The 27672-nt window shown below is 44.1% G+C and overlaps 1 protein-coding gene and 1 long non-coding RNA gene across 4 annotated transcripts in view; one reads left to right on the forward strand and one right to left on the reverse strand.

Moving 5' to 3' along the window:
• On the reverse strand, positions 1 to 25766 carry LOC135907851 ((3R)-3-hydroxyacyl-CoA dehydrogenase-like). The gene is made up of 3 exons (XM_065439607.1): positions 25387 to 25766; positions 4666 to 4862; positions 1 to 1486 (listed from the first exon to the last, which is right to left on the reverse strand). Exons 1-3 carry the CDS (start codon positions 25535 to 25537, stop codon positions 1085 to 1087), a joined length of 750 nt encoding a protein of 249 aa, XP_065295679.1. The 5' UTR covers positions 25538 to 25766; the 3' UTR covers positions 1 to 1084.
• Positions 1 to 27672, forward strand: part of LOC135907852 (uncharacterized) — a 105359-nt gene that overhangs the window by 7783 nt on the left and 69904 nt on the right. For 2 of the 3 annotated variants that reach the window (XR_010566136.1, XR_010566134.1), the window contains exon 3: positions 9283 to 9371. This is a non-coding gene — a long non-coding RNA (uncharacterized lncRNA). Of the gene's footprint in view, positions 1 to 1899; positions 4660 to 9282; positions 9372 to 27672 lie in introns of those variants that run through there. The other variant, XR_010566135.1, reaches the window with a different exon arrangement.

The raw sequence follows: 27672 nt of genomic DNA on the forward strand, positions 1-27672 counted from the left end.
TTTGTGGTGCGACTCCTAACCAGCCGCATGATCCTTTATTATGTACAGAAGGGTAACGTCACAGTGACGTAAAGTTACACAATGTGGCCAGACTAAAATGCAGAAGTGAAACTGAAACTGATACACCACGACACAACAGAGAGGTCTCGGAAGAGTCTTAAGCTCGAATCTCGTGTCGCATACATAGCACATAGCAGGCTAACCTGTGATGTTCCGAGAAGGATGGCACTGATAAAAGCTTGAACTAGTGTAACAGCTTGGAGGATGCAAAATCTCAAGCGGGTCAACACAGGCCACACTGAAAGTCTTCATGACCTACGTGTCTGAGACCCGTGCAGTAAGGAGCCAACAATGGCTGCAATGTCACAGCAGCTATAAGCAAATGGGCCATGGAGCACCCTTTCCATGTTTTATACCTTGCTTCAACTAGTGTTGCTTGATGACGAGAGCACGCCCCGAAAGTGCACCTTGAAATGCAGTTCTACTCTGGGACCACGTTCTCGGTTAACTTCCATGCATGTCACTTTCAGTGCTCATTTATTAGGTAAGCCAGTGGGCAAGATGCCTCTTGCTCTAATTACATGTTGCTTTTAACATTACACAATGCTAAAGTGAAACTATCCCCAAACAGGATTGAGCAAGAATATGGCTCCTGGTCACTGCAACAGCTGCACATGTACTGCAGAGTGCATAATAAGAACGCTTATTTGAACAAATTGTCTGAGACATCGGAGCTTGAGATTTGCTAGCAAACCACAATATATAATAAAAAAAAAGAAAATCACGACAGCAGAATTATAGGGAGAATACTTGCACAAAGTGAGTCACCATATTTACATGTGGAGGTGGTTGGTTCAGTATGGTCGTGTCACCACTTCTTGTTTTAAATTTCTGAACTGTCCAAAATATAGATCTGAAACACATATGCAGTACAGGGCCCGTACAGAATGGGCCCCTATCAAGCTACGGTGCTAAAAGGCTGAAGTCCCCAGACATGCATTTATATTTTAGCGACAAGTTGGTGCACAAGTTTACCAACACAAATAGTTAAGCATATAAAGGAATACTAGCAGTGGTTAAATGATCAAACAACAGCTCCGCCATTGATGTCAATAGCACTTCCATTGACGTAGGAACTTCGGGGTCCACACAGGAAGACCACCACGTCAGCCACTTCATCAGGGCGTGCAGCACGACCTAGTGCAGACTTAGCTGCATCACGTGCTTTTTCCTGAAGGCTGTTGGATGCTGTCATGGGCGTGTCCGTGTAGCTGGGTAGCACACAGTTGCAGCGCATGCCATCTGCCGCCAGCTCAAGTGCTAACGACTTGGTGAAGGCTACTGTGGCTGCCTTTGAGGCTGCATATGCACTGTAGCAGGGTGACCCACTGTGTGCCCAGTTGCTTGCCACAGTCACCAAAACACCGTTAGACACCCGCGCTGCCTGCATGGCTCGCACAGCACCACGACAGAAGAGGAACGTGCCCTGCATGTATGCAATGCAAATGTCGCTCCCAGGTGATGCAAATGAATTCTATGACACAGGAATTAGCATTTAAAATAAAAACTATTATTACAGGCCTACCAAATGCAGATAAGTGAAGCTGATATGACCAAGAGGTCCACAGTTATTTTTCCCAGGATCAGAGTTTTCATAAGCAAGAAATAGACACAGTGGGATTGGTTTTGCTACTGTGAACCTGATACCAGATCTGATCACATAAAATATCCCATTTGTAACTAGAAAAATGTATGAGGGGGTGCTGAAAAGTTCCTGGCTTTGCCACCTTGCATTTAGAATTCAAACATAAATGTGTTGCCATATAAATGCTTCGTGTTTTGTTAAGCAATGGTGAAAATATGACATGTGTCTGATTTTCATAACAATTTTAATTTCAGATAAACCTGAGATGGCAGAGGCACAAGCAAGTTTCACGTCTGTGGAGTTAAGGGGACTCACTAAATTTTTTTTTTCTCCGCGGAAGTGTGAAAAGGACATTCCCACTGAGATGTCACAAACATTAGGGGAGTAGTGTTCTTCCTACAGCACAGCAAAAAACTGGGTTTCTCATTTCAGGACAGGGCATTTTATCATTGAAGATGAACCCCGCAGTGGGCACCCCCCAACCTCAACAGATCCAGTAACAAGCGATGCTGTCCATAAGCTGCTTCTTGAGGATAGGCGAATATCCACCATAAAGATAGCCCAGTTTCTGGACATCTTCCGGGAACGTATTGGTTTCATTAATACCAATTTCCTACATATGCACAAGCATTCAGTGAAGTGGGTGCCAAAATGTTTGAACAGTGAACAGAAATTGGCACGAGTTGAGGCATCCAGAGCTGCTTTGGCCCATTTTGATGATACAAAGGATTTTTTTTGGCTAGGTTAGTGACCGAGGATGAAACCTGGTTTCACATTTCTGACCCAGAAACCAAGGAACAGTCAAAGCAATGGCGTCACAGTGGGTCCCCATGACCGAAAAAGTCCAAAAAAGTGATGGCGTCCACTTCCTGGGACAAAGGCGGTGTTATTTTGGCGGACTACCTGCGTCAGGGCTGTAGTATAACCAGAGAGTACTACACTAGCCTCCTGGAGCAGTTGGAGGCAGTAAACACGAAACACCGGAGAAAGTTGTCCAAAGGGATCCTTGTGTAGCAGGACAATGCACCTTCACATGTCAAAAGTTGTAGCTGCTAAACTGAAAACCCTGGGTTTCCAATTGGTCCACCATTGCCCCTATTTACCTGACCTGGCACCTTCCGACTACCACTGTTTCCTAATTTAACAGAACACCTGAAGGGTCGCCATTTTGACGATATTGTTGATGTCAAGCATGCTGCAGAGAGCTGGTTGACGACCTACCACAAGATGGACTAGAAAAGCAGAAACAATGATGTAATGAGTGCATCAGTCTGAGGGGGGAACATGTTGAATAAACGTGTACTTTCAAAACTTTGACTATTCTTTATATGCAAAGCCAGGAACTTTTCAGCACCCCCTCATAAATAACTGATAAAAAAGTTATAATGACATATTTCAAAATACAGAAAAAAATGCAGTTTGGCCAATTGTTCGACCTACATATGAACTTCCTGATGCTACCTCTTCACACTGCTGTCAGCACTATTTGAAGTAGTGTGGTATTTTTTCTTTGCATGCCTCTGACTCAAAGCATGCGATAGTGCCTGGCAGAGCAAGACCACCAATATTGCTGATGTACAGTTGGTTCCACGTAAATCACCCTTGTTTATCATGAGTGATTTGGATTGTGTAAGAGCTACATGGCCTTTCCAACTGCAATATTTTCTGCATTGAGTGATTAAAAGTTCACCTTTAGTATCCCCTTTTATGTGAACTTAGATCAGTAGATTATAGTACTTTTGAAGTGCAAATATGTGATTTTTTACTGATAACAGCAAGTTGGTAAGCCTGCAGGGAACAATGTAGAAGCAAGGACAGGCAGTGACTCGAACTGCCGCTGTGTCCTTCATTCCATTCATCTTTTCCCGTGCATTGTTATTCTATTTCCCACAAACAATGTTTCAGCCATGGAGCTGTTCTGGCATGGCCAAGTTCAAAACTGCAAGCACCTCTACTGAGGTGGCCATAGTTGCCTGTGTAACATTCGCACCTGTCCCCGTTTTCACATGTGACGCATTCTGCAAATCGTAACATTTTAGTGGGAGTGCGCTACTTTGTAGAATAGCATATTTCTTAACCATACTGCCCTATATGCTTGAAACATTTCATCCACACGCTGGTAACTATTATTTATTTTAGTTAAAATTCAGTTTGGGTTCACCATGTTTCAAGACTATTGGTTTGAATATGGTTTTCAGTTCAGGTTCAGTTCAACACCCTGACAATAACTCTAGATACTGGCACAAATATTCACTGCATGTTCCTCAATTTTTCTATAGGTCAATTGTCCTTCCCTTAGCGATAATTTTGGTGGATGCTTCTAAATGAAGCACACACATGCACGCATTTATGGAGAGAGGAAAAAAACTAGGAGAGAATAATGTTAGGTAGTTATCCTCAGCAAGGCAACCTCCTTTGACACTGCCCCTTTTTTCTCTTTTCCCTTCAAGGCCCATGAACACATTGACTCTAGGGAAATAAGCCTGGGCATGAAGGACAGATCTTTCAAGGCATTGTTTGGTTTGAGGTGGCTTTTAGTTATGCTCAGGTTACAATCAGCCTATGCTACCAATTTTCCACTCTACTCTCTGCGACACATGAGGTAGCTAGAAATTACCACTTGCCTATCACATAGTGTGGGGTGGTTTCCCATTGGCCTTCCTTTATATTTTTTTTATGACGAGGCTTCACGCATGATGCTCCCTTGTCTTTTTATTTCCATCATGCATGCATTGTAGTAAGCAGCTAAAGTACCACAATGCATGATGGTGAATGCAAAATTATATAGATATATGCATACGTACATACCCAATTGATAATCATTCAAGGGTCAAACTGTGGAATGACCAATTTGAAAGTTTGTGCTTGTTTTGCCATTTGCCTTTGTGTGTTCTTCACTCTCAGTCCCAGCATAGTTTGAAGCATGTTCCTAGAGGATACCTGCTGGTCATCGCATTCCACTAAGCACATATGAGTCATTGCCAGGGGAAATTAATCAAGAATGCTTCAAAAATGCTCACCTTAAAGTTTATGTTCATGATTTCATCGAATAATTCCTCGGACATGTCCACCAAGGAGGCCGGTTTGAGGATACCTGCACAACTTACTGCAACACTGAGCGGCAGTGTGCACATTTTTGTGATGGTTTCAAAGAAAGTCGCAACGCTCTCCCCGCTCGAAACATCCACCTTGACTGCCTGGTGAGGGTGGCCCACACCTGAAAATGTTCCACACCCCAACACAGATATGAGTTTGTCAGCACTTCATTCCAGCACAAGGCAGGAACAACACAAGTGTTAAGACTGTTTGGTTTTTAAGCAGCATGTGTTTGCCAATTTTCCAATCTTCCCTAGGTGAAATTGAATCACTATTTATAAGCACATTTACAGGGTAAAGAAAGTGAATTAGAAGGAATATGTAATAAAGTGGAAAAGTGGGCGAGTTGGTATGCATTCATAATGGTAACAAAACGACGGACGTGGTGAAAGAACACAGGACGAGCGCCGACTCGCAACTAAGTCTACTAAAACTCACACCGAGGACTATAAGTGACACAGGCATTCACATGGCAAAACAAGGAAAGCACAATGAGGAAGCACAAGAACAATTATGTGCATGTGCCTGCGCATTGCCGATAATGCAAGTGTAAGCCTCTGCTCAAAGGGACAACAATTTTGTGTAAGCACACTTATGTATCCACTGGATTAGTTATGGAAGCAGCCCACATAGAGCTTAAGGGCGCGTGGTGTATTAGCCAGCCTTCGAACGCCCTTTCTCAGCAGGAATTAATATACCTAGACAGCTCGATACGGTAACAGATGCCCTGTATTCACATGTCCTTGTTGTGTTTTCCTCATTTTGCCATGTGAACGCCTGTGTCGCTTATATTCTTTTGTGTGTGTTTCATTACACTTAGTCGTGAGTCAGTGCTCGTCCTGTGCTCTTTCACCCTGTCCGTCGTTTTGTTCGCGCTGTTACCTTAAGAAGGAATATTGTGTGGAAATTAAATTCTGCGGAAGTCTGCAAGGTGGAGGAAAGTACATGAAAGGGAAAAATTGGCATTCACCCGAATTGTAGAACAAAGCTGCAATGGAAACCCATATGGATTTCTCAGAATGAAAGCCTCGCAGTTGAAGAAAAATTCATCCTGGTCTGGATGCAAATTTTTCCCTTTCACCATACGAAGTGATTGAAACTTTTGAGACCTTAGTTTTAGCAGAAGTGCAACAGTGACTTTCTTCATAGTGTTTAAATGCAGTGCTTATCATATTAGTTCCCTTCAGTGCTGTGGAGGCTGGAATGTATTTATGCACGTGTTGTGTGCTTTTAGATAGCCGTGTTTGTTCAGGAAGGGAACGAATGCATTTATGGAGAATGATAATTGGTTCATTAAATAGAAGCATTCTATTGTTGTGAGAAGAAGGTAATAAATAATGAGGATAAAACAATCGTGGTAAGCTTGTGTGCTAAAAGAAAGAGAAGGATGCCAACCAATGAGGTGCAGTTAGTAAATCTCAGACACTTTGGCTTCCACATAGAAGTCTTGCTCACAAAACAAACTGCTCGAAACAGTGAGCCTAAGTATGCTTCAGTACCTGATCTAGGCACCCTGTGTATGCAGGTGACAGACTGCCATCATTGTGATTCAGAATTTTTCTTGTAGTCTTGATAGTCAGGGACTTGAAATACTACTGCCATAAAATTCAGTTTCTTTGGCAATTATCATCAAAGCCATGCTCTGCTCAATGTCATGATTAGAGACTGTTGCATGACAATATTAGTCCATAGGTAATTTGCATTAGTGCATATACAGGTGTGATAGTTCTTACTAATAGACTAATGAAAATATGTATTAGGACCATCGTCAATTAGAACCATTACAGATAAAGCTTTCTGGCCTTGTAAGTTGTAGTGGCTGAATGAGGTCATGCACATTTGTTTTAACATTTGTATTGAAATCGTAACTAAATGCCAAATGCTTTTGATGGGGCTCATTATATGAAATGGTCCCAATAAGTCACACCGGATGAGTAATGCTGTGAAAGAACAAACTAATTAAACAACAACAATGACAACAACAATAATAATAGCATAATTGTAATTTGAGTCCTCAAATAAGAGATACTTGCAGTTCGGTATAATCAGAGAAGAGTAGCATTTAGATTTTCAAAGTTAAAAATCTGTCATAAAACTTTACTCACTTGTCTTGAACCACTGGCACTACTTGGCAACCCAAATTTTTTTGCATACATATACATAGCATGTAAGAGACTGCAGATAGTAAAATGATGGGTCAGTGATTAAAGTGAACAGCCACTGCGTATTCACGCATACAAGCCTAAGCTTCTAGAACTGAGTGTCAAGCACTTGTTGGACCAATTGGGACCTATGGGTCCCAATGGGTCTAATTGGAAATCTCTTTTTTGTTTGACTGGGCTATTGATTGTCACCAAGCAAATAGACTTTATAAGAACTTACTAGGATAATACGTTATCAGTTGCCAACAACATTATAGTAGACTACTACCTTTTTCTGTTGGAATTTTCGGTACGGTGTCCCTCCACACATTATAACCTTACAGTGGCACAATGAAACTTTAGTGAAGTACTGTCATGCTCCATTACAGCATAATACATGCTTTTGCAGCTTCATTATACTTTGTGCAGTGTAAAGTCACTTCTATATTGCATTGTTAACACTGGCATATGCGGAGAGCATGCCACAAAATTTTTTTACTGAACGAAATTCAAGAGCTAAGTGCCAATGATGGTGATTATTAGTGGCTCTTATCATTCCTCTTGTAGCCTTAGAAAAAGTGCACTGCGGCCCTTTGAGTTATCATAGAACACCTTTTGATCTCCTTTCTCTTCATTGTATAGTTTTCTATTGTTCTTCCTTGTATCTTCTCTAACTTTTCTAATGAATACCTGCCCTCCCCTTGCCAAACATTAATCTTTTTGCCTCACTGTCCACACTATGGCATGTAAGTGGCCGGTTTTCTACCTCTTTTTTGCCATTAGGAATCTACATTTTATCTGAACAAATACATAAAACTTTTGTGGCCCACTTGCTTTAATCTATATACTTCAGTCTTTCCTAAAAGAATATTTTACCTTGCTCTTTCCTCACTTAAAATAGTGGCGATCACATGTTGCTTCGTACCACTTAATTTGTAGTATTTCCATGAGCACCTCATGCTAATTTGCCAAGGCAACTATAGTGTGCTAGTTTGCTTCCTATGGTCTCGGCCTCCGAGGTACTTCTGCACGGTTACGTCTCTCTCCACTTCTCTTTTCCTCTTCCGTCATGCAGTTTAGTAAACCAGATCTCTTTCTAGTAACCCTCCATGCCTTTATTCTATCTCCACTGCTCTTTGGCTTACTTCCAGCCCTAGCTGACTGTACACCTGATGTTAAAGATAGCATTTATTTCCGAATGCAAGCCCTAGTACCATTACATCTTACCACAGGTGTCTCGCTACTTCATATACCTGTTATGCCTCCATAATGCTTTGTGCATCATTACAGCTGCATTTTTCTTGCCTTTTATTTGAAGTGCTTCTTCATGGGCTCTCAAATATGTTGTGCCCTCCATGATCCATGTACCAAGGTATTTGTATTCATTTACTATTAATAGTTTGTGATCATGTACGAGACACCCTGATCTGTGTTGCCATTGGAAAATATGAGGCTCAGTTTTCCTACACTATATGTGAATCCCAGCTTACCATCCTCTTGTCTAAAGACATTCGAGTATTTCCCAATCCATCGAGTATTTTTGTGACTGTCGGCTAATAAGACAACATCAGCTGCATACTTTAAGTCGGGTAGCCATTGCCTTAAAATGCCCCCTTCTGTTTATACAAAAGATTAAGCCCTATTTTACTGCTCTCTAACACCTCTCCCATTTTTCATAAATATATCATAAAACATAGTGAACAGTCTCATCCCAGTCCTTTGCTGATATCCACTGTTAACTTTTTACTTACACTTTTCCCAAAAAATTTAGGCTGAATTGACAGTTTTCAGTTCGTAAGTGCTCATCGCCATTTGTGTTTGATATCTCCAGCATCAGGACTGGCTCAAATTTTCTCTTATAAACAATTATAGCGTAAGAAGCTTCTGTGAATATGGGCCCAGAATTTGATTGTCCGTATATTTCCATTAGTATCGCTATATTGTCTTCATCCACACCCTCATCTCTTGAGAGTACGCCTGGATGCTGTCCAAATCAATGTAAAGGTCTGAAGGAACTTGAACAAAATGCTAAAATCTCTCACATGCTTCGACACTTTTGGGAGCTATAATTACGGCCTTGAAATTTGATCCTTTGATCAACACTGAGCTTGGAAATTAAGTGTTCTGACAATTTACAAAGAAAATCATCTTCAAAAACACAATGTATCAAGTATGTTCTGTTTAATCAGTACCATTCTGGAATAGTCACAACTAAAGTACAAGCCAATTGAGAGTTGTGTCACTAGGTGCCACATTACGCTGCGACTGAAAATCGTCCTTGACAACACAGATGAATTTAGTCTTTGATAAAAGCCTCATTGCCCACACATGTAGCAGCAGTGACTACCTAGAGAAAGGCTCCAAGATCAATCACATGGTGAAAATGTTTGTAAATTTCAGCCTCCACAAAACTGGACTTCAAAACGGCATTCAAGAGCAGGACTGCAAAACCTTGCAGTTGTCATGGTTGGACCATGTACCAATCCCAGGTAAACTTTTGTCATAAATAGTGGCATACAAAATGATGTGCATGTCACTTGAAAGCATGGCATATTCATTTCTCTTGAATGTCACACTGCAGTACCATTTCAAGCACAATGCCATGCTGCAAACAAACACAATACGGCTCACCAAGAATTGACAGTCTCACCAATTGAGTTTCTCCTTTGAAGGAAGCTTTTCATAACTACAAAGGAGCTAAACTCATCTTCAGTAAAGCAGGCATGAAGCTTAAATAATTGGCTACCAATGACAAGCTAAGGCAGCATGCGATGCTGATGGTTTGGACTTTGCCTCATCAGAGTTCTTACAAAGTTACTTACTGTCCAACGGGACACAGCTACTGACACACTGCACCTTAACGTGGAGTCGATGGTAGAGGTTTTTTTTAACAGAAAAACAGTACTTTTAGATGTATCCTTTAGACTACTTTTTTTTTTTTCCCCTTAAGGATGGTTGTCCTATTCCCTCATCAGTATAAGCCCTCCTCCAAGGGCTGTGGGAGCAAATAACTGAGGGTGAAGAGGTTATGCATGAAGCACTTTGCCAGAGTGGGAGGCTTGGTGCAAGGAGTTGAATGGTTATGTGTTTTCACTCCTCAGATACGAGCTGAACTAGGTATTAGACAATCCTGCTAACTGTCAGCTTAAGATATTTGCAGATATGCACAAGCTCCAATGTCTTCAGTGCCATGGCTTTTCTGAGTTGAGAACCAAGCTAGTAACATTTATGTTCAGCTCCTGCTTTTAAAGTGCAGAGTTACTCCAATGAAGTGGGTCACTTTACTGCACTTGGAATGGGCAGCTGCAGTTGTGGCTTCTAGAGTGCTAAAGTACTTGTAGGAACAGTGGGAGAACACTTGGATGGATGTGGTTCTGATACTTTGAGTTCAAAGCCTCACAGCCAAGTGGAAGCAGTTTGTTTCTGATAGAGCTGCCGAAATACATGCAATTGGTCCATTGCACCAGCATCCTATTCTGGAATACAAAGCCCAGCAAATATGTTGGCTCATAGACTTTCACTTAGAGACATGCAAGATGAACAGCTCTGGTGGAAAAGACCTGGTGGCTTCTGCATTGATTTAAAAGTAGTAATAGTAGTCAGCCTGCAAAAGGTAACATTCAAGATTCCTGAAGAGGAGATTAACTATTTTTATCCAAGGTAAAGATGAGTGTTCCAGTCCTCATGAATGTGGCAAAAGAACATGTTTTTAGGACCAGTGTATGGTGACAGCCTGGTTGAAATGCTGTGTGCAAAACAGTTATTCACCAACATATCATAGAGAAGGAGCACGCACAGCCACCAATCTTCAAGCTGAGAGCATCTTGCTTAAACAAATACACAGATACCTACACCACAAAGAGAGCCCAACTCAATGTAAGATGACGCCTCGTCAAAATGTTATTAAAAGACCTGCACACCTTTATTGATAAGAAAAGCATTGTGAGGATAAGAACTAGCCTGCAGAATGCAAATGTAACATGCAATAATAATAAGAGAAGACAAGTGTGCCTCTGGCATGTAACACCCATGTCACACGCCTCGTCATTTTGTGAGCGCATCGGGCAGTGCTCCGTGGTGGGGCCAGTGACACTTTAACAGAAGTTCGAAGTGCTTTTGGAATGGTGAACAGTGCCAATTGCTGCACATGTGGTGTTGAAGAAATGATCAAACATCTCCTGTTTGACTGCCCAACATATGAAGATGAGAGGATTGCCCTTCAGACAGTTTTAGGGCACTTAGATGACAAACCTTTCACAGAAGAGAAGATCTTGGGGCCTTGGCCTCGTGCGTTTGCTATAGAAAAGGCCAGAAAAGCGCTGCTGCATTTGTTGAAATGCACCAGCTCATATGACCGCTTCTGACTGATTCGGTGATGAACGCTTGATTGTGAGTGTACCAGTGCAAAGTGTGAACTTCTCATCTTTCAATCCCCTTCCCCCTTGCAGGGTAGCCTACCAGGCTAAGCCTGTCTAACCTTCCTGCTTTTCCCTTATGACTTCTCTCACCCTCTTTAACAGAAGTTTGCACCATATACAGCGAGATAATTTCCTCTGAGTCCCACTGGGATCAGTCATGACTGCACTATTGTTAACTTTCTCAGCATTCTTCCCCCACCCTACCCATCATGCAGTGTATAGGCTTTCCAGAATAAGCTTCTTATTCCACTACTTCTGTCAAGCACACACACAAATGCACTCATACAGACTGCAGCTGCAGTACAGAGTCCGCATTCTCAGGCAGAAGTGCATCATTGTTTTAAAAATTTCCAGTGTTTGTGACAGTTTTATTTTATTTTACAGGTAAACACTGTGTACATATGTAGAAAAGGTTAGTGCAGTAGCGTGTTTAAGTATTCCTAACGACGTCCCATTGGAAACCAATGAGATTGCTCATCCAAGTGACATCACTCACCGATTCAGCAGGGGTGGGAGAAAACACGTGGAGGCATTGCTTTGATCAGTAGGGAATCAAGCAATGATTTATATACTATATTAATAAATTACAGGGTTCGTGCAATGCACTTAAATTTGGCCCTAATGTTCACAAGGACCTTTCCTACCAAATTAAGGCATTTGTGCAAAATGCCAAAATCATTGTCCAGAGCAACACTGCAGTTGCTCTCCTCGACCTTTTTTTTTTTTGTGTGTGTGTGTGTGTCTGGGACAAAAACCAGTATAATCTTTTTTGTGTTTACTGCCCGTTGTGATTGTATTGATGCCACAATTAAAAAGATAGGCTTAAAAGGCCACTTTAGAAAGCTGACTTAAAAACTGCAAGAGAGTGGCCATTTTCCTCAATCTGTTCTCTCTTGACCAAAAATTTGAAGCACCATTAGAGACCTCAATAGCTCCAAGCTGTGATTAACCATGGTTAGTATCAAGATCAATACTTGATCACACAACCTTGTGCCACAACCACTGCTGCGATCCTAAAAAGGGGTAAATTGTAGAGAGCAGGCACAAAGTTTACATCTTCTGTCGGGTTTTCTTACTCCTAGTAAACAGATCCATGCTCAACACTCATCTACAATGGAAGAGTAAACTGACCCTTCATGATGGTGACAAGGGCTGACATTCAGCCAAAAGTTGGTTTGGCATCTTAACAGGTATAAAGCACTTGAAAAGACAGGGATGAAAAGGGAAAACACAACATGAGCAGTGGCGTAGCCACAAATTTCGTTCGGGGGGGGGGGGGGGGGGGGGGCTCACGTTGGAGCTTGGCCTCCTCACAGAATTTGCTGAGCGATCAAATACATGAATAATAACCGCATTGTCATTGTCAAAGATGCTGCACACTAATTCTTGGATGCTGCGCAATGTCAAGACAAGTAAAATATGTATTTTTTCATAAAAGAATGTATTCTTATGTCCCAAAAATTGTGCCAGAAATAACGGATATCAATGCTTTCATGTTTTTTGTCTGTTAAATAAGAAAGAAAATATCACACGAACTTTGGAACTATATCAGTGCGAAACCAGCAAAGCAGTGCATACTGCTGATATCATAAATTTAAAGGCCGTAAAATGAACACGTTGAGGTCAAATATTTTAATGAAACTTTGTCATTCAAGAACCTTGTGTACATTTTTGCACATATGCAATGGCCAGGGAAAAATCTCAGTGACGCTGTCATTCGTTCCAATGTACTGCGCAGGAGCAGCTACCACTGGTCGTGTATTGTAATTGCACCAAAATTGTAGTCGCAACAGAGATCACATATAAAAAGCAGCAGTTCTGCAAAATATACATTAAAAATTTGAATTACAATGGAATGCACAAATGTGAAGATAAAGCTTGATAAAAAGCAAAAAAAAAAGTGTCTCTGCAAACAAAGTTCACTGCATGTCTCCACAATACCTCGCAAGAAGATATTAAAATATACGTATAAGTATCCAATAAATCTACGTATCTAAGCAAAAGTCACTGTATACAAGGTGTTTCAGCTAACTTTAGCCAGAGTTAAAAAATATGCTGATGCACTGTAAGACGACGCGACCAAGTGCATGTTGCTCACTTTTGTGTGTAATGCTAGTTTTTGTATTTTGCTTAATTTGATATTTAGTCAAGATTAATAAACCAACTTCTGAAGTAAGGAAGCTAGGAAAAAATCATAATTAGAAAATTGCAGAGTGGTTTGCAAAACATCAGAATAAATAGTTTCTGCCTTTCTATATATCTATTAAGTATTAGTGTATTTCAGCCTACTGATGATGCCTGCGAAATACAAAACACCAAGTGACATGCCCACTTGTGCGCCGTAATTGCATTGCTCTCCAACGTTCCGTGCACAAACAGCCATAGGCGCGCTACAACTTAAAAGGCAGCGACGTAGGCGTTGGCTGTGCCATTTACGCCAGCGATGTGCTCCCCTCGCGAAAGTTTGTTAGAGCATTAAGCAGACACAGCGGTTATCGCTTGTGCTGCCGGAAGTAACAAGTCCGTCATTTCGCGATAGCTGTAAGCAAATTGAACATCCCCAAATAAAGAAACTCAGTTTTCAGAAGGCTGAAAATGGTATAATAAGAGTATCCTAACTGACCAGACGCAGTCTTTCACTGAATTTATGTTTATTTTTCATGCGCTTTCACAGCAAGCGCTCGAAGAGATCACCTTCTGCAGTGATACAAAACTGGTATCTTCCAAGAAAGCTTGCTGTCGCTGCCTTGAGCACCATCGGTGAAATGATGCGGCAGACTTCAGTTATATTTTCCTGTAAGGTTTCTGGAGTCGTTGTTTCCGTCGTGTATACGTGACCTTAATATAGCCCCACAAGACAAAATCAAGAGGGTTGAGGTCGGGTGACCTTGCCGTCTACAGGACAGGCCCGTTTCTCCCTAATCATTGCCCTGAGAAGGTAACATCAAGCCATGCTCGTGCTTGACTGCAGCTTTGGGCTGGGGCCCCGTCGTGCTGATACCACAATGCGTCAAGCTGGGCTAGTGGCATGTTGCAGCAGAAGTCTTCAACCGGACCTTTGTGGAACTCACTTACAATCCCTTGCCGGTCAAAGTGTTGTTAAAAAACATTGGGCCGATGACGGTGCTGTCATATATTCCGCACCAAACATTAAAAAACCACTGATATTGGTGGCGGGATGTTCATAGCCGGTGGGGATTTTGCTCACTTCAACAGTGTGCGTTGTGGATATTTGCTTGGCAATTTCTGGAAAAATTCGCCTCATCAGTCTGGAAACCTTGGTGAGAAAGTCTGAATCCTGATCCTCCTGAATCAAAATCCAATTCGCAAAGTCGAGTATCTTTTGGAGATCTCTTGACTCCAGGCATGATTCAACTGCAGGTGACAAGGGTGCAGTCCAGCTGTTTTCAAAATCATCCAGGCCGTTGAGTTGGACACACCGAGCTGTGCGCTCACGCTGCGCATGCTATCGTGTCGATTAGCCACCATGAAAGACAAAACGTTGGAGCGAACCTCATTATTTACGAGTGAAGCTCTCTGCCTCTTGTGAAGCTGCCGGCTTTTGAGCGGCTCGTAGGTGTTGAATATTGTCATCAGGCTCGGTCGCGTACCCGGGTGCCAGCTTCGAAGTATTCTTGCAACCGTCTCTATCTGCCTGTAGCTCCTAGGGCAAGCATCATGTCTGCTTTTTCCTCGTTCAAAAAAGGCGTCAGGAAATTGGTTGCGCTTTAACAGCCGATGCACGATAATCTGACTATCGCTGTCTGGAACTACCACCACCACGACGTCCGTCAGTCAGCTTTACGCAGCGCAGGAGATAACGGTTGCTAGCTTAAATCAAACAGTCAATGCTTGCTTCGCTACCCTGTCACTTTTTAAGTGGCTGTGCATCTATGGCTGTTTGTGCGCGCAACGCTGGAAAGCAGTGCAATCATGACGCGCAAGCAGGCATGTCACTTTTTTTTTTTTTCGCGGGCATTCGCAGAGAGCTGAAAAACACTAATACTTAATACATAGAAAGACAGAAATTGTTTATCCAGGGCGTTTTAAAAACCACTCTGCAACTTTCTAATTGGAATTTTTTCCTAGCTTCGTTGCTTCAGAAGGTAATTAATCTTTACTAATTATCTAATTAAACAAAATACTCATATAGCGTGAAAAACTGCATTTGTTTTGAACACATATATACAATTAACAGCAAAGGGAAAGCGAGGAGCAGGCTGGCAACTGACACACTGCATACCAAAGTGAGCAACATGCATTTTGTCGCATCATGTTAAAGTGCATCGGCATATTTTTAAACTCTGGCTAAGATTAGTTAAAACACACTGTATGATGCGTCAGACAAGGCAAATAAACATGTTGCGCAATCACAGATCACAGAAAACCCGGCGTAGTTGCTGAGTGGCTATGGTGTTGGGCTGCTGAGCACGAGGTCGCAGGATCGAATCTCGGCCACGGCGGCCGCATTTAGATGGGAGGGAAATGCGAAAACACCCGCGTACTTAGATTTAGGTGCACGTTAAAGAACCCCAGGTGGTCGAAATTTCCGGAGTCCTCCACTACGGCGTGCCTCATAATCCGAAAGTGGTTCTGGCACGTAAAACCCCATAATTTTCGATTACAAAATCCTGGAGCCCGCCCACCCACTCCCCCGATGCATCGCGCGCGACGGAAGGTGGCGCGATGAATGTCGATGCCTCCCCACTTTTCTCCGTTGCGCACACAAGACTGACCCAGCATCGTCGGCTCCCCCCTCCGCCTGTGCTTTTACTCGCACATACAGCATGCGGCACGCGCTGACGATGTTATCGCCCTTGGACTTCATACGGAACACGACGGCGATGACAGGTATGCGCCTTGAGTGTGCATATAATTGCTATCGCAATAATACAATAAGAGTATCCGGCAACTGACGAGTCCCGTGGCCCATTACTTTTCGCAAGAGAAGTAACAAAATTGAACCTTCACCATGCGTCAATTCGCTGCGCCGCAACAATGTCTTTTGTATGTGTGTGTGTGGGGCGGGGGCATCGAAATGAAGAAATGCCAAGGAAAGCATGTTGGCCACAATCGAATACCTACTTTGGGCACCTAATGTAGCTATCCAAGGAATATCGAAGCAAACGTGAGACACTTGGTCCACGGAGAACCATATGCATGCTGCTCATTACCCTACACTGGCGAGATAAAATACTTTCCGTAGACATTGTGATAACATCGAAATGATACTGATGCCCTCAAGTGAACGCATTGTGATCTCTTGGGTCCCCATAATGGTGGCGGTGAGCGACCATTTCTTCTTTTTGTCATCTGCTTGCCAATAAGCATCCAATACTCTCCGAGGCCAAAATCCACTCGACCAGAGAAAAACGAATGCGCGCCAAAGTGCGCCGCGCGGTTGTCAGGGCAACACGTGAAAAACGGATTACCTCTGGTTGGCTCTGGCAGGTCGCGGGTAGCGAGAACAAGAAAATTGAGGAGGCTCAATGGGTCCTCGCGAATAAAAGTCAAAGTAGAAAAAGTAAATAAGAACGCAGTTACCTTTGCTGGCTTTAGCGTCTTGACATGGATGCTTTGGCGCAGGTGAAAAAAATGTTGGTATTCTTTTCTGTGACATGATGGCACAAATAAACTATCACAATGGTTCGTTTCATCGGACCTCGCTGCGTGCTTTGTCAACATGTCTGATAGTGTGTTGGTTTGGCTTGTCTCGTTGTAAGGTCCAGTGAACGACTTTAGAAAAGTCAATGCAGCTTTGGAGTCAAATGTTTCAAAGAACATTAAACTCACCAAGATGCGGAATTGAAAATGTAAAGCACGACTTTGGAAATGTCAGTGCACCTTTCACATCAAAAGTTTGTGATCTTTATACCCATGAAGTTTCGGAATTAAAATCTATGCGGTCCGTAGATACTGCGGCCTCTGCGAGATGCCGCGACGAGCCCGCTTGCCATCAAAGCGCCCACGAAATTTTGTGCTCGGATGGGGATTTTTGTGTTATGCAACTCCATGTGCAAGGGCGTTGCCATATGAAATCCAGCCCAAGTTCACAATCTTCGCGCCAAAATGTCTTTAAGAGTGTGAAAAACACATTCTAGACAAAATCCATCATGATTTCCAGCGCTGGGGGTTGTTTGGTCGGCGGTGCATGACAGCACGAAAAAATTTCGAGGGGGGGGGGGGGGCTGAAGCCCCAGGGCTATGCCCCTGAGCATGAGTGCTAAAGTACGGCTGCTTTCGTATGACTTTATATACACACTCTAGATGTTAATGCTCGTTCGGCCAGGCATGACAACACAGTATAGAAGACATGCAACGATGTGACGTCATGCATGCGAAGTATAATTCCTTTACACTCAAACACTAAGCATGCACAAAACAGTTTAACACCGCTGTTAGACTGCGCTGATAGCAGCCACATCATAAGTGCTGCTGTTCATCTCTGTTTTCTGCCAAATTGGCTACGCTTCGGCAGTGCTTAAAAACTTGAGGTTAGGTCCCTGGCTATATTTAGTTACTTTGGATTTCTTGGATTACTCGAAAGCATTCGACCGCGTTTCCTACAATCACCTACTTCAAAAACTCACATCTATCGGAATCCTAAATAGCTTGTTTACTTGGCTTGAACACTTCTTAAAAGGACGCACACAGTTTACCTCTGCAAATAACCATAATTCATCCCTTAGCAGTATAACATCGGGTGTGCCACAAGGCGCTGGTTTATCGCCTCTACTTTTCCTCATCTACATCAATGACTTACCTGCTAACTAAATTAGCCTTAACTAAACTAAATTACCTAAATAATAAACTAAATTAATAAATTATGCCTTTTCGCAGACAACTGTGTCCCATCTTCCTCTATCAAAGGCTCGAATGTCATCACCGCACTACAACAGGATCTCGATTCCATCACAGTATGGTGCGAGAAAGGGTTCATGCTGCTTAACCTTACTAAATGCAAAGCTCTGTCATTCACCCATAACCACAGCTTAAATCACACCTACACAATAAATTCAGCTCCTATCAATCATGCCCTGTCTTACAAATACATTGGCATTCACATGACATCGACACTATCATGGTCGACTCAAATTGACACCATCTGTTCTAATGCTTCACGTACCCTTGGATATTTAAAACGTAACCTGAAAGACGCATCCCCAGAAATAAAAAAGCTAGCATATCTAACATTCGTACGTCTGCAGTTAGAATATTTGTCATCTATCTGGCACCCTTCCCAATCATATCTTACCTATGACGTAGAAGCAATACCAAATCGCTCTGCTCAGTTTATAACTTCGAATTACTCTCATGAAACCAGCGCACGATTTTGCACGCTGTGCACAAGAACACCCGATTAGCGGTATAAGTCAGTGCTACATGAACACAAGGCAGTCGCAAGCAGATACCAAAGCATGATCGCGTGCTGGAACATGGTAGAAAATTACATAGTTTCGCTCTCAGCATGTGCGACTGCACGATGTGGGAACAAGCAGACGAAACAGAAGTACATCTCTCTTGCTGCGGTGCAAAGTATAACAAAAACATGCAGACATTCGGTTTGCGTGTTTTATTATTTCTCTAAACCTTAATTTGTCTATTTAAGCAATAGATTACACAAATAACAGATGTTGCCTTGAATAATTCTCGAAGCGTCACATGTCACTTTGAGTGAAATCACAGCATATACATGTACGTAGGCACACTTGCTGATGTACGTCATCCTCCGGCCTTGGAGCGTGGCGCCCGTGTGGAGAAGGGCTAACGGCGTTTAGTTTAAAATTTCAGCTCTTTCCGCCATGCGTAGCAATGTATTCTTAGCAGACATGATCAATAGCGCACATTGTATGCACTGCGCTTGTCAGCTCAATATGGCCAGACATTCTTTTTGTCCCTCTGCTTGTAAATGATACAGTCTTGTAGACACTGCCACATTAATCAGCCTCATAAATGAAAGAATTATGGATGAGGCTAACATTAACACTGAAAGGTCGATTCGAGTCTATAGTTACGATGGAGCCTCGCAGGAATTGGAACGATAGATAGACACAAAAGATTAGCTTAGAGACCATGAGATTATGACAAAATTTTTGGTATTGTCTGGGGTCTCATTTGATATTCTATTATGACCACACATGAAGCTTTTAAACATTAGTATATAGTAGAATGACGTGATCACTACAAATGAACAGAGAACTGGAACTACTATCAAGAAAGTAAGAACCATTGTACGTTCTGAAGGTGTTGTGTCTAAGTTTCCAGCACTCGTATTTGTGAACACATATCCACCCCCTACAGCTGCTATAGTTTGGACTCGCACCTTGGACTCGCTCTCAAGTTTCGCCAAGGAGCGCAGGTCCTAGGAGGGCTCTGAATATGCCTCCACCTTAGAAAAAATACATTTTTATCATCATCATCATGAAGGGTCGACAGGCAAGAAAGAGGAGAAAGAGAGTAAACATTTATTGATGCCAGCAATCACGGGGGCAGACCCAGCCTTTCTCCGCCTAGCAGATGGCCAAGATCCCCTGGGTCTCAATGGCTGCCTTGGCTAGCTAGATGGCCCAGACCTCTCTGGTCTGAGCTGGGCAGCAGGGTCTCTCACTGCTGCTGGTATTGAATTTTGCGGCCTTCGAAAGGTGCCACCTTCGAATATGCCCATAGAATATGCGGCAGAGCCACCCTACGCTTACATAATTTACACTAATCATTGTATTGGCCTGGATAGAATCCGCTGCAGGCTACCGGGTTAAGATACATGTTTGTTTGCAGGAGGTGTCACACCACTGCCCGTTTCTTGGTTAGCTCGAGATGAGCTGGTGGGTACCAAGTCCTACCCAGCCTAGGCGATTTCTTTGTAGCTGACCATGCGGTCTCCCCTCGTTCCCAGCTGGGCTGGCTCACTTGCTCAGCGAGTAAGTCCTCGAGCTACAGTGTGAGCTGCCTCGTCGCCGGGGAGAGGGGAGTGCGCAAGCGCCCAAATAATTTGCATCGTTCTGCAATGATGGTCGCTGTTATTATTTAGAATTTTGGGCGCCACTGGCGAGATGCGTCCTTTTGCAAAATTATGAACTGTGATCTTTGAGTCACTTATGACAATTATAGCTTTTGTGGAGGCCACCGCTAATGCTATGGCCGATTGCTCTGCAACTTCAGGGCTTTCGATTTTCACGGTTCTGTTCACGAGGGGTCTTCTGTCCACGTCTACCGCTACAACGGACATCCCTTTGCGTCCTCTATATTCCGTGGCACCTGCGTGGGCCACGCTCTCTACATCATGGTATTTGCGCTCAATGTGGCGCGCCCTTGCCTCTTGTTGCTGCTTGTGGTGCTCCGGGAGCACATTCTTTGGCAGTGGAGGAATTTTAAAGTCCCTCCTCGTCTCTAGTGGAATGCCGAGTTTTATGCTGTGTTGTGCTTCGTAGTGAATGTTTAGTTTCCGTATAATGTGTCGCCCCATGGGGCTCCGTGCGAGTCTTTCATACTGGGTAGTGGGGTGTGTGCATCGATTAGTTCATCAAGCATGTTGTGTAGCCCCAATTCTAAGAGTTTGTCATTTGGTGTTGTGACTGGGACACCAATTGCCTGTTTGATCACTCGTCTGAAGATGCATTCCATTTTTTTTTTCTGATACGCCAAATGTTAGGTACGGTGCCACATAGATGACGCGACTGATGACGAAGGTCTGCACTAAACAAATAAGGCCAACCTCCCTCATGCCATAATGTCTGTTGGCAATCTGTTTGATTAGTCTGAGTGTTTGCTGTGCACTATTCTCTAGTGCATTGATGGTAACGAGGTTTCTGCCTTTCGCATGCAACCGGAGTCCCAAGACTTTGATCTGGTCTACGATAGGTATCAGGCGCCCAATTGCCTTGATGTTAAGGTTCGGTTTTCCTCCGTATTGTTCCCTGGTCGTAGGGTACACCAGGTTCGGACTTCTGCAAGGAGATACTGAGCCCCTTCTCTGCCGCATTGCGTTCGATGGCTTTCGTTGCCTGCTGGCAAGTTTCCTCGATTTGGCCCTCGCTGCCGCCTGACACCCACAACATTATGTCATCAGTGTACAGGCTGTGGTTGAGGCCACGGATCTTGCCGAGGATTTTCAGCAGGCCAATCATGGCCACATTGAAGAGAAAGGGGGACAATACCAAGCCTGCAGCATTCCCCTACTACCCAGTTTTATGTTGTCCAACTTAGCTGTGCAGTTTGAGAGAAAATCCCAGGCGTAGGTGTAGGCCTTGCGACCAACCCCCAGGTCCTGGAGATTTTCTAGGACCACCTTGTGCGTAATATCGAAGACCTTGGTGAGGTCCAGCGCTAAGATGGCTTTTAATCTTGCTCCTTTGCCCCACACATCGAGGATTTGACAGTTTCGGCCTGAACCCGGTCATTGTGAGCGGATACAGGCCTCTGTCCTCCATGTGACTGCTTAATCTAGTGAGAACAACGTGCTCCATCAGCTTTTTCACGCAAGAGGTCAGAGAGATGAGCTTGAGGTTCTCAATCAGTAATTTCTTGCCGGGTTTGGGAATAATCACCACATGCCCAGTTTTTCACTGCCGCAGTATCCACTCACGATGACCGGGGTTCAGGCCTCTGTCCTCCATGTGACTGCTTAATCTAGTGAGAACAATGTGCTCCATCAGCTTTTTCACGCAAGAGGTCAGAGAGATGAGCCCAAGGTTCTCAATCAGTAATTTCTTGCCGGGTTTGGGGATAATCACCACATGCCCAGTTTTTCACTGCCGCAGTATTGTGCCCTGCTCCCAGCACTCATTCATGTACTTTGCAATTGCTGTGATGGATTTGTCGCTTAAGTTTCGGAGAATTTCGTCCGTGATGCCATCTGGACCCAGCACCAACATTGTGCGTAGCCAGAGTATTTTGGCCCTCACTTCGGCCTTCGTGATTTCCTCGTCCATTGTGGTGTTTTCCCTGCCTGTGTACGTGTCCTGCGGTTCTCACGTAATGCTTCCTATGTATCTGTATTGCAAATGAGTTCGATGCGAGATCCCGTGTAAGTGTGGGAGATCCTGTCGAGGTTCTGTCTCTGTGTCGTTTTGCTGCCCTCGGGGTCTAAGAGACATCATAGGATGTTCCATGTTTTGCCTAGCCCGAGCAATCCCTCCATGCTGTTGCATGTGGACTCCCATTGCTGTTGGGCTAAGCATTTCACATGATCCTCAATGTCCCTGTCTAACCATGCTATTCGCCGCCGCAGGGCCTGATTCAGCCTCTAGCGTCTACAACATCTTTTACGCTGCTGTGCACCCCGCCCACAGGTGGAGGAGTTTGCTGTAGGCTGCTTCGAGCCCTGCTTCCTCAGGAATTTCTCAAGTAGCCTGCTTTACCGCCTTGTGTATGTTGTGTCCATTCATCAATGTCTCTAATGATTTCTGCGCTATCGATGTCTGCCATTGTGTTGTTGTGTTCCTGTGCCTGTCTGAATATAACCCAATCCACCATCGTCAATCTCATACCCTTCTTTTTTGTGGGTCCCATGTGTACACGTGTCTATAATGAAGTACGTGGTCGCTGCGCAGATCATCCTGTGTATTCTTTGTGAATGTGAGGTCGGGTGTGGTGTGCACACTTGCGCTGTTACCCATGTGCGTGGGTTGTTGAGAATCCATAATGAGTACAAGCCCCTCCTGGTTCGAGTCTATTCAGAGATTTCGTCCTTAGAAAGTCCCTCTGCGATAGCTCCACGCAGTTGCATGGAAAGAGGAAGCTTCAATTCGGAATGTTATTCAGTACAATTCCTGGAGGGAAGATGACAGAAGGCACAGAGGCTATAAGGCTCCATGGTCAGGAATGGAAGCAGATGAAGAAAAAGCGGGATGCTAAGACTGTCAAGGATGGGAAGAAGAGAGAAGTTGGAGATTGACTATGGCAACTAAGTGATTATAGTGAATGCTCGAAGGCTCCAAGCTTTCGGGGACTTCTACAAATCACTTCCACATGTTTGACTTCTTGTATTTACGACGACTCTGTTCAGCACTTGGTGAAAGTGTCCTCTGGTGTTGGTATTTATCTGCCCCTTGGCAACTGATTATAGGTAACGCTCGAAGGCTCCAAGCATTCGGGGACTTCTGAAAATCACTTCCACATGTTTGGCTTCTTGTATTTACGATGACCCTGTCCAACACTCTGAGAAAGCGTCGAGAATGGCAAACGGGATGACAGCTGCCAAATTCTTGGTCGGCACTTAGTAGGTTGATGGCAGTCACTAAAGGAAGCACAAAGAGCAGGGCGCCCCGAAAACTCCTTATCGGGCCCAATTGAAGTTCCAAATGTGAGCATGTTTTTTCTTTTGTAGCAAATTTTATAATGTGGGCTGCAGTTGAAAGGTGTAACACGTCGAATAGTATGCTGTAAAATGTCAAGCTTCAACGTGTGCCAGCCAACACGGACGTATTGGCGAAAGTCACATGCTGTTTTTCGCAAAGCAGCACTGGGACAGGTACTGCTGGTCATAGAGTTTCTTACAATAATTACTAGAGGGAACTCTGGCGCTGCAGTCGTACCACCATGGGAATGATGGGAAGTACATAGATTTGTCCGATCTTTGTGCTTGTGGATTCAGACGTTCTTGTGGCTTTGTATATTATGCTATATAAATCTTATTGGCGTAAGTTTCAGCGCAATCTGTACTCTTTGAAGTGCATAAGACGCCGCGGACAAGCACAATTGCTATTAATTGCAACAATTGAGCTTGTCCAGGTGGCCAAATCGAAATGCGCGAAGCGCCTCAAGGCACTGGCATGCCCGTGATAAATTCATAAGGGCGTTTCGTTCGCTTGTCGATGCATGCGTTCGTAGCTTAATGGTTTCAATATCAGGCTTATGTGCTAGAGTTCCTGTGTTCGAATCCTGCCGCCGGACAATTTTAATGATGTTCATTTAATTACTTATTATGCAGTATATTGCTGAAAATTACGAGTTTACAAAGCCGTTTGAAGCTAAAAGAACAAAGTTTAGGCGAATCCATGTACTTCCCATAATTCCCATGCCGGTACAGCCCGTCTCATTGCAGCTCCCGTAGACACTAGCGCCAGAGTTCCCTCTAGTAATTATCGTATGAAACTCTGTTGCTGGTAGCCCAAACGTCAACGTTGCCATAGCAACTGCGCTCCTGAAGCTCTTGCTTCTTTGGGCTTCTCAAAAGTAGTTTCCGGCCCGTGTCTTCCGCGCAGCGGATTCAGTTCGCGAGACAACCTGACCTTTGGAGCGTGGTGTAAGCTTGAAATTTGTGTTTTGGGTCTGTGAGTGCGAGCCGTCAGCAACAAAGACACTCAAGTAATCATGACGTGGGTCTTCGCCGTCGTCTTCAACGAGCCGCGGAAAAGCACAGTGGCGCGTCTGCTTCACTAAAACTGTTACAAAAGTTTCGTAGGCTCTGTTCGGACGCGCGTCGGCAGCATACACTACAGGCAGCTCGTAGCAATGCAAGTTCAAAGCTTCCGCCTATCTGCTCCCGCGAGCTGGAGGCGCAACGAGAGATTGCACACCAGCAGGACTGCATTTCGGGCTTCAAAAACGTGATGTCAAGGCCTCTCTTACTTCGTTTCTTTCCTCCATGGGTGCTTCGCAGTAGCGTTTTCTCGATATTTTCGTGCTCCCGACGGAGCGCTCCAAAGCTTTTTCACATTCTTTGTCGTCTCGCCCAGCCCACGTTTTGCGTTCGAGCATATATATATTAACAGGGAATTTCGATGCCTAGTGATTCGCTAAACAAAATTTTAATTTTGGGTGTTTAACGCACCAAAGCTGCATCTGGTCTATGAGGCACACCGATAGTGGAGTGCTACGGGATCAAATATACGAGGATCTTGAAGATATCTAACGTGCGCTGAAACCTTGACACACGGGCGTTATCGTTTTTCGCCTCCGCCAGAAAAACAGCCGCCGTAACCGGCATAAAACCCACACCCTTGTTTGGTTTTATCCCGTAACGGGGAATAAAACCCACAGCCACACACGCGACGGGAACAGGAAGACCGACACAAACGCTGAGCTGGTTTTGACCAAGATTGTACAGTATACCTATAAATAACCAATTGGAACGGTTTTAACCCACCTGGCAGCGCAGCAGCGGTTTCCTGTGCTCCGCAAAAATTAATATCGCCCACAACCACGACAGCACCTTCCTTTGCTAGTGCAAAGCAGATGGCTTTCCCAATGCCACTTGCACCTCCAGTGACTGCTGCTAAACGGCCAGTTAGGGGCATGTTGACGCGCACGTTGTTTGCAGGCACGTCACTTCAGTAGCTGCTGCTTCTACGCCACAGTATCTGAGAAAAGCATAAAGAGGATGTCCAGCCTGCACCACCAAAATATTGCAGGTAAACTTCTACGCCACAGGCGAAATCACAAGTGACACAAACACAGAACACCTAACCATACCAATATACAACGGCTTGCCTGCCTAGAGGCCGCTATTGGCCAGACTACTGAACCATAACTGAACAACGAGCCGAGTTCTGAGCACTTTAGTTCTGAGGTTTTCGGGTTCGCAAAGCTGCCTACAACAGGGCTCAAATGGCAACTTTTCTAACATCAAATGTACTTGTTCGCAATTTAATATTTACAGATAGTACGCATATTTACATATGATGCGCGGCTACACGGGCTACACCACTAAGCGGACCAGTCCATTTTTATTGGTAAGAAATCTTTTTGTATCAAGTGGTTTTAACTTTTTGACAGTTCGTGTTTTTATAGTGACATCAAGGGAAGATGCGAGCACTAAGCTAAATAAGGTATATACAGTGACACCATATGGTGACATTTTATTGTTTATCATGTGGTTAGGAATGCAGGGGCCATATTCTGAAACGATCCACTTCGAACGTGGTAGTGGGTGGTAGTGCGTAGAGGTGTTGGTTCAACGGAGGCAACCGCAAGCGGCAAGAGTGAAGCGAAAAAAAAAAAAAAAACGCATCATCGCTGAAATTTGCGGCGGCGCTGCCATCGCCTTCTTCTAAAGTTCCGGCCAATCAGGTGCCTCGACGGCCCGGCGGCGCCGAACTGTCGTCTGCTCGACACACCGCCGTGCTTGCGTTCTTTTGGTCATTTTTTGTAGCGTTTTTCGCACATAGTATGTGTGTAAAAAAAGATTACAACAAAATTACTGCTTTACCATGTATTGAGGTTCCTCGCTTCCGTCAAACGATGCCGTCTCCACGATGTGTATGCGCGCAGACCACCCGCGCATATGTCTATAGTTTGTCTGGTAACTCGGCAACTTGGCAGACAGAGCTAGTGTTCGAAGGATGAGAGGTTGAGCACACCTCGGTGAAAGAACTCCTATTGTGTAGTGAGTTGCAAAACCGTATACAGAAGATTGAAAGTTCATGCCAAGCTGTCGCTAATCGGCGTCCCTAAAGATGAAGAAAGGCGCCGGGTGCGGAAGCGCAATCTTCACCGCACTGGTACAGCCCTTCGGAAGCCACCTACTCCATTTGTGAGCTGAACTTTGAAGCAAAGTACCCACTGAGGCATTATGTGCATACCATTGAAGGCCGGGGAGTATCTACACAGCGTGGAGAGCCTATGCTTCGGTCTGATGCGATACTCGCAATCTTGCCGCATCTTCCAGAGGATCTCGACGAGCATCCCACACGTGATCGCAGTCCACGCGAAAGAGAACGGCCCCACATGCAACAGATGAAGGCCGGTCATCAAAGAGAATGCCCCGCTATCAGTTGAACTGTCATTGACATTGGAAGCATGTGACAGTGGAAACGTGCGCGAGCTCGAAGACACAGACCACCTACAACACGCTTCAAATATATAAACAACGTGTTTTGCTTTATTCACCCAGGTCACCTGAAAAACCGACTACATCTCAGGCGTAGGACGCATAAAAATCGGGAGAAAAAACTGCTATCCCGTAAATGTTTATAAAACACACAATTAACGTAAAAAAGAAATGTGCTGCACGAATATTCTGCCTACATTCTTCCTAAATGTCAAATTGCTGCCGTTATTTGGGCAACGTGGAAATTCTTTTAGAATTCAATATATCGCCTTCAGAAATGCAGAAAGCATGCGGTTTACCATTTTTTATTTAACACCTAATTAAGCCACACAGTTAATTTATTCCTGCACCTCGTCCCATATATTCCTGTACACGAACCCCATTTCTTCGCAATATGAGCTGTGAATTTCGTTCCCTCACGACACAGTGAAAACAAGACGCACATAAGGTTTCAAAAAGGAAAGCAAAGTACAAACGCGATCCATCTGGTTGCGGTCATGCTAGAGTGCGTTCGAGCGCGACCGTGCTTCTGTTCGGCCAATGCCTCCTTTACTAGATGCCAGCCGCGTTGCTCGCTTTCCCATTGCGGCGGCGGTTCCCTTA

The sequence above is a fragment of the Dermacentor albipictus genome, chromosome 1, assembly GCF_038994185.2.
Source record: "Dermacentor albipictus isolate Rhodes 1998 colony chromosome 1, USDA_Dalb.pri_finalv2, whole genome shotgun sequence".
Classification (NCBI taxonomy): domain Eukaryota; kingdom Metazoa; phylum Arthropoda; class Arachnida; order Ixodida; family Ixodidae; genus Dermacentor; species Dermacentor albipictus.

Excerpts from the sequence above, each read along its gene's own strand:
- LOC135907851 (XM_065439607.1), bottom strand. The coding sequence starts at position 25,537 with ATGCCCCTAACTGGCCGTTTAGCAGCAGTCACTGGAGGTGCAAGTGGC. Across the intron at positions 4,863-25,386 it reads AACCGCTGCTGCGCTGCCAG|GTGTGGGCCACCCTCACCAG; the intron begins GTGGGTTAAAAC and ends GAACATTTTCAG. Across the intron at positions 1,487-4,665 it reads TCATGAACATAAACTTTAAG|GGCACGTTCCTCTTCTGTCG; the intron begins GTGAGCATTTTT and ends GCATACATGCAG.